The sequence below is a fragment of the Pteropus alecto genome, unplaced genomic scaffold (assembly GCF_000325575.1).
Source record: "Pteropus alecto unplaced genomic scaffold, ASM32557v1 scaffold94, whole genome shotgun sequence".
NCBI lineage: Eukaryota > Metazoa > Chordata > Mammalia > Chiroptera > Pteropodidae > Pteropus > Pteropus alecto.
This window is the reverse complement of record NW_006437736.1, coordinates 928,596-936,426: the sequence shown is the minus strand read 5'-3', so window position 1 is coordinate 936,426 and position 7,831 is coordinate 928,596. Positions and strand designations below refer to the sequence as shown.

The 7,831-nt window shown below is 35.1% G+C and overlaps 1 protein-coding gene across 16 annotated transcripts in view; it reads right to left on the bottom strand.

Annotated features, from left to right (window-relative positions):
* The window catches only part of RBFOX2 (RNA binding fox-1 homolog 2), a 164,185-nt gene that overhangs the window by 27,648 nt on the left and 128,706 nt on the right, over nt 1-7,831 (bottom strand). For all 16 annotated transcript variants that reach the window (XM_025048801.1, XM_025048799.1, XM_025048798.1 and 13 more), the window contains exon 5: nt 803-895. In XM_025048801.1, coding sequence (XP_024904569.1) covers nt 803-895 — 93 coding nt within the window. The remainder of the gene's footprint in view (nt 1-802; nt 896-7,831) is intronic.

Below are 7,831 nucleotides of genomic sequence, written 5' to 3'. Positions count from 1 at the left end.
GTCAAGTGAAGGGCCCTAAATGCTAAACCATTGGAAAGGGAGGGGGGGAAAAAAAGCAAAATATGCAAACATCTTACTCAAAATGGTGGCTTTTATATTTTATACTTTTAAAAACTGGGAAAGGGGAAAGAAGCCAGTTAACCTTCATTGCCTTATTAAGGGCTGGTGAACACCTGGTGGCTGACTCGATCACAATAACAGTACATTCACCAGGTAACCATCAAACCCTTTGAGGATTTTACCGTTAACTGCTGAAATTCTTGACATTAAATATATTTGACAACTACATGAATTGTGGAATCTTTCCTCCCTCCCCACAATTGCTACGATCTTCTATCCCTTGCTTATCATACACACATGGAGGCGAACTGGCCTCCCCAGAGAGAGGACATTGGCTGGCCCCTTGATTTATTACAGGACACAATGTTATAAATTGGAGAGTTGCAGACATTTTTAAAGTTAGTTTTATTTTGGCCTAATCACAGGAATTTGGAGTCTCGCAAACTGAAGCAAAGGAAAAAAATCAAGAGAGAAGGATGAACGTTTTGGAAGAAAAAAGTAAATGAAAAACACATATACATATGCATACGAGTAAATCGAAATTAAAACCCCCAAACAACAAGAAAAAAGGTGGGGGAGGAAGACAGAAATGTTACTTTTATACATTTCAGTGCAAGAGGGTGAAGGACACAAACACACACACACAAACAAGACAGGGTTCCAAATGTGAAATAAGTTGAGGCAATACACGAAAACAGAAATCAAAATATAAACCAGAAATTGAATTATTGAAGACATGCACCTCGATTTTACGGCCCTCTACCACGGTGCCGTGTAATTTCTCCCTGGCCCTGTCTGCATCAGCACTATTCTCGAAAGTTACGAACCCGAATCCCTGCATGCAGCGGGAGAAGGGGGGAAAACATGCACATCGTTATATTGAAATACTGATCTCTTGGTAAATAGAGAAAAAAATATCACAATATGAAACTGACATCAGCAACAACTCAGCAATACTCTCCCAAAGTCACGTTTTTGATCCATGCATATTTTGTAAAGGGAAATTAAATCTAATAAGAGAATAAAGAACTGTAGTAGTAGTAGTAATAATAATGTAATTAACAACGATAATAACAATAATAAAATAAAACATAAAGCATGTGAGGCCAGACTAAAATTATAGGTATACAGTTACTCGGGTCGAATTATTCAACAAAGAATCTGAATTTTTTTTTTACCTGTACTGCTACCTTTCTCTCTCAATTCACATTAATAACATACATGTCCCTTTATGTGACACTAAAAAATAATTAATTTCTATAGGAAACCTGATATTTAGATATAATCACTATATAATGAGATTTTTAGGTCTAATCATGTTAGCCACACTTTGCCTCTTGCTTTTATCAGCATTAATTCCTTTGGGAACAGGACAATTTAAGACATAATCTTGACGTATAATTCTGTAGGTATTGAATGTGGTAAAGAAAAGCACTATTGTTCATCTGAGCAAATGAAACTCTCAGTAAGCAGTGGTCAATTATGAAATTTCTTCAGTGCCGATTTTAATAACCAGACAAGCAGAGAGTAAAAATATGTTCAGCTGAATTTCAGAAAATAGCTTATCCAAATTTGCCTAAGTTATACATTTGCTGAAGGCTACATCTGTTACTAAATGTATCAGTAATTTTCCCATAGAGATGAAAAAGGAATAGTCAAAAGGCATTGGAAATGAGATCCCCGTCAGTTGCATACCATTCAACAGGAAAAGAATACCAGAAACAGCAACACGGTTGCTGCCCTGAGTTAGAATTAATTCATCTGTGCATTGTAGATACGGGGCGGGGGGTGGGGTGGGGGGAACAAAACAAAAAACCCATGAAGTTTTAATTCATTAAGTGGACAAAGCAGGAGACCAGGAGTTAACCTACTTTACTCTATCATTCACATTATATTTGAAAAGAGTGGGTAGTAATCACAATGCTAATTTCAACATCAGCGGCATTTTACTATGTATTTTTATACGACTGTTTCATCAAGCACTATATCGGTTTCATTCTAGGTGCTTTATCCTCATCTTTCCACTCTGCAACTATAAAATTTTCTCAAGCTATTTACACCCGTAAAGTGGTAAATCCTTAGGGTTTTCTAGGAAAGTCCTCATTTCCCAATAGCGCCATTGTTCCCTTAGCATCCTTTGAGCATTTCATTGCAGGATAACCTGGAACCTTTTATTTTTACCGAAGTCCTGCTTTAAAACGAGTACTCCTATATATACAAAACATGTTCTTAATCAAGATGGTAAATGTGCATCACTCATTAAGTTTTTATAAAAGCAACTCCGTCACTCTGAAGAACCCGATCACTCAGCATTTTAATAATTATATGGTTGGGTGGTGATCTATGGGGGATTCCAATGGATTATCTCTACCTTTAATTTAGATTATCACCACAAAAACTCTAAAAATACAATGCTAAGCTGATAGAAATTTTAAATGTTATGTTGCCTGGGATGGAATATTAACGGGAAATTTTAGTAATGCTTCTCTTAAAAATGTCAATGTGTTAAAAGTATCAATGGGGACACATTTTCAGAAACAAATTTTGATATCAACATGTTACAGCCACTTTGACGACTCGAGGTATACAAGGGCAAGTTAATGATTAATTACACCATTTGTCCTCTACACTAGATCTGCTAAAGACAGGAAACTAGTTCTCCAAGTCTGGAGAATCCTCCAATTGGAAAGTTAAACCTTTCAAGAAAGGTGAGATAGTGATGAGTTCTTGTATCACATTTTAGAAGTATTATAAGCTGTATTCCAACTGATTGTCATAGCCTCATACATTTTATGCCTTGGGTTCAATTAATAAATTAGTACTTGCATAACATTATGTGGAGACTAAAGCTAGGTTTTTCATCTGAGCATTATAATTGTCTCTACCTACACACCCACAGACATACATACGTACCAATACATACATACATAATACTTGTTTGTCTTTTAAATATAACCATGGGGTAAGAAACAATAAACCTGTTGGTTTCATTTTGATGATAAAAAAAAAAAATGAGTCAAACTGAGGTTAACTATCCAAGCACCAAAGCATCAACAAGGCCTTCTTCCATGTAGCTTCTTTCTACAGCTAATGGTGAGGACATTAGAAATTAAGTTTTGAAATCTAAGTTCAGAATTGTGTTTACTAAAACTACATTAGCCCTAAAGTCCGGCTAATTTTCTTTTTTCAAATCTAACTGCCAAATGTGTTCTATGACCCTCCTTTCTGGAATGTGTTGATAGAACATCTGCAACACAATAATTGCATATCCAAAATAATGCAGGGTGATATCATAAAGATTGACATTTTATAGTCAGCAAATGACCAAGTTCAACCTTAAACCTGTTTGTGAAAGATTTTTCTCAATAATGGCTTTAATATTCTGTAATAAAATTTCACTTTCAAATACTTTAAAAGTGTTTCATAAAGAAAGGTGCTTATACTCCAAAAGAAATGCTAATCGAGATACCAAATATATGAAAATAAAGCAATCTTTACATGCATCTTCACCTAGATTAGAGGATGAAGAAGGCCCTGTTGATACTGCGGGACCTCCTGATATGAAACCTAGAGGTAAGAGGATTTCTTTCTTTCTCTGAAGATAAACAGGCCTTGTGGCAGGCAGAATAATGTCCCCCACCCCACCCAAGTTGTCCTACCCTTGGAACCTGTGAATATGTTACCTTACAGGGCAAAAGGGATTTTGTAGATGTGATTCAGTTAATGATCTTGAGATGGGGAGATTATCCTGGATTATCCAGGGGAGCCCAATGTAATCACAAGGATGCCTACATGTGAAAGAGGGAAACAGGAGAGTCGGAATCAGACTGTAGCAGCCTGAGAAAGACTGGACTGGCTATTGCTGGCTTTGAAGATGGAAGGGGGCTGGCTACAGGCCAAGGAATGTGGGTCGCCTCCAGAAGCTGGAAAAGGCAAGGAGTCGATTAGCCTTCGAACCACCGGAAAGAATGCAGCCCTCCAACACTTTGGCCAACCTAGTGAGACTTCATTTTGGTTCCAGTCCTCCAGAACTGTAAGATAACAAATTTGCGTTGTGTTAAGCCATCAAATTTGTGGTAATTTGTTCAGAAGCAATAGGAAATATATACCTCTCAGGATCAAAGTCTGTGACTAGGAAGGTAAAAAGTATAACCAGCATTTAGAAAATATTGTTCTTAAATACTCTCCTCGTGTTGAAATTTTAAACAGATGATTTTCCATCAACTTAACTTCATGCTTGTTTATCACAGTCACAACTGGTTTTCAAGAATATTAATTCAAATAAAGCTTGAAAAAACGTTTAATGTACTGTTTCTTAAAGTTTAGCATTTTTGAAAACATGCCAGGAATTGAGCTAAAGATATTCACAGATTATCCAGGCTTAAAAAGTTACTGATAGGATAAAAAAGTTACTGATAGAAAAATACGCTTACATGAAATCATGTTTTAATGTCCCTTCACATTACGTTTGGTCATTTGGATCTCTTGCTTTCAAAAAAAATTAATAAAATTATGTCTAAACAAACACATTTTCCTTAGAAGAGCTTTAAAATGATCATACAATGTATCAAACAGGGAAACATAATAGCCAGTCTGAACAACTACAAAGTCAAACTAAAATTTAATCTCGAACTCTTAACAAGAGTATTTCAGATATGTAAGAACAGATAAACTAAAAGTAAACTTTTATTTTTAATTTAAAAAATTATAGACATGTTTGTTAATGCCAGCACGATCCAAAAAAAATACAGCAGGAGCCACATACATAATTAAAAATTTTCTACTAGCCACATTAAAAAAGTAAAAACAAGTCAAATTAATTTCAACAATATACTTTATTTAACCCAATATATACAGCATATTATCATTTCAACATGGCAGTGACAAAAAAATATTACTGAGATGTTTTAACATTCATTTTTGGGGCTAAGTCTTTGAAATCAGTGTGTACTTCACACTTAAAGCCCATCTCAATTTAGACTCATTTCATTCCAAGTGCTCAATATGGCTGCTATACTGGACAACACAGGTGTAAGTGCCTTATACTCATACCTAAGTTCTTAGTTCCCAAAGTCCTTCCGTGTTAATAATTTAGACACACCAGTGTTACATTAGGGATTACCAGCTATCTTAGCTTCTTGGGGGGCATTGAGAAATGGTGTGTTTATCAGGTGTACAGCTGTGGCTAAAACTTCTTCTGTGTGTGACAGAAATTTTATCACCTGCCTTGACATCTGTTTATCATCAAGGGCATACAGGAGCCGAATAACTGTCACCTTTTTAGTCTGGCCTCAGACTGCAATAAATAACAAGCAATAGGATGAGCATTGTAAAAATATTTTTTAATTTGTATAATCTTTGAATTTTTCCATCTCGGAAGAATGAGAAAGAAAATTTACCATGTAACTTTTAAGGGAGAAATCAAAAGCAGACGGTTCTCCTGGGTATGGCCAGAACACAGAAATTAAAAAATAAATAAAAGAAAACTAAAACTAAAACCCATAAAATGGTAACAAAAGAAAACAAACTAAGCCCTTATGAAATACATGTACTGTTCATTCAGTTTTAGGTATAATGAAAAACATTTCACTTTGGCTTTACCTATCAAATTTTACTGAAAATCACAAAGGCCTACTCGGTACAACTTCAAAGACAGTCTTTTGACCATATTTTGAAAGAAATAAGTAATTCTCTTTTTCATGAAGTCAAAAGTCAGGGAAATACATCACTTGTGTCTCAGGAATGGAAATAGAGGTTTTATCTGACCTAACTCCAGCCTAAACTTAAGCTTTAGCCAAACCCAGCTCTCCACCATTCCAGATATCTACCTGAGAGAATAAGAACATATTAACTAAAAATTTGCTAGAAATCTCAGTAATTGTTGCTATGCTCTCTTTTGTAGTCCTGTAGTGGACTTAATAATTGGCACTGTCTGAAGGTGAAGAGCTTCTTCTACATGTTCAATATTTATAATACATACATGTCTCCTTCAAGCAACAACTATAACAAAGGTGTGTCGACAAAACTTTATGGGAAATATGTTACAATCTGCATTTTTTTTATTTAATAAGCTTGAAAATTAACACAAATTGTTATGGGGCTGGGTGATAATAAAAAGGATGGTACAAAGTGTAAATTTCAACGATGGAATAAACTTTGAAAAGCAACAAGTTCTCGGTCACTAAAAGTGTCTAGCAGAGAAAATGCAAGGTCAGGAGTACTGGGGGTTGAACTAGGTGACCATTATTTAGCATTCTGTATAAGATTCTATGTGAGAAAAAAGACTGCAAGGAAATACGTGAGAATATTAATGTATATTCTCTTTAATGAACTATGTATGCTTTTTGTCTCTACTCATTAAATATTGTGTTTTCCTTTTGTAATGGCTTTTAAAAGGGTGCTTTAAAAAAGTTCTTACTCAAAGGATCTATAAGGAGAGTGACAATATAATTTATTGTTCAAACTGGGAAAAAGGGGACATTATTAGTAAGTATATGAAGACAGTAGGTACCAACTGGGACTACTGTCGCTAAACCAGAACATGTGGCCACTCTACCGATATAGTATCCTCTTGTTTATATTAATATTGTCATGACTGATGAAATTTGGAGAATCAATAAAGACACACATATCCATATAATCATCTTCTAGATTCTGTTTGAATATATTAGCTAATATTTTGGTGGGGGTACCATTTTTCATTATATATCCTAACTGAACATTTTCAAAAGGATAGTCTATCTTTAAGCTAATCACAGGAAATTAGATACAGCTGACTTTACTTTTTTACAAAGGAACAGGGAGTAAAAGGATTTTTAAAAATCACATGGAATAATTTAAGTATACATAGATGCATGTAAATGATATATATCCATTCTATAATTCTTAATCTAGGTAAACCAAATCCAGATATGAAGAACAGAGAAGAAAAAAGGAAACTAGTCAACAACAGAGAAACGATTACTTCCTAGAGCACAGAAATTCTACTCTCCAGGCACGCTGAAAAGGTAGGGAAGGGATGGGCATGGCAGCATAACGGTGTTCACTTATGCTTTTAAGTGGGTATATTCTAGAACCTTGGGCCGAAAAGTGTCATTATAAAAAGAAGACACGGTAAAGAGTTGCTTTTTGTTTTGGAGCCATTTGGTTAAACACTGTTTTACGTGTAAGCATCACTTATCTCAGAATTATTCTGTGACTAGTTTTCCCATTACTACTTCAAAAAAATTCAGTAAAGCTCATTTCTATATAGAAAAGCACTCACTGAAAAGAATGAACAACTCTCAACTATGAACAACTCTTAACTAAACCATAGGACTACATAAGTCTCCTTTTCTCTGGTTCCTTTCAAGACATGTAGTAACTTTATAGTTAACTCCAAACATGAAAGAAATGAAAAACGAAACTTAATTTTAATTTATCTTAAGTGGAGCCCAGAAGAGGCATCTAGGTTTTGACTCCAAAACAAATCTCTATTAACGAGCCTCAGAATAGTTCCAGGGGAGGCCATTCTAAGTAAAGAACCTGAGCTGACAGCTAAGAAGGGCAAGGATGAAGACAGGTGTTTGAATCAGTTCCCAAAGGCAGATCCGGGACAATTCTGAATTCTGTACTTTGTTTTAAAAACATTTACCAATTAGTAATAGCCTGTCTACCCTTCAGTAGCCCAAAGAAAAATGGGCAGTTGAGGACAGCATCGAACTGAGAGAAACAGCATATGCTTTTAGATTCCCCAAAGAGAAAAGGCAGGCTTGTGTCATTTTAAAATGAA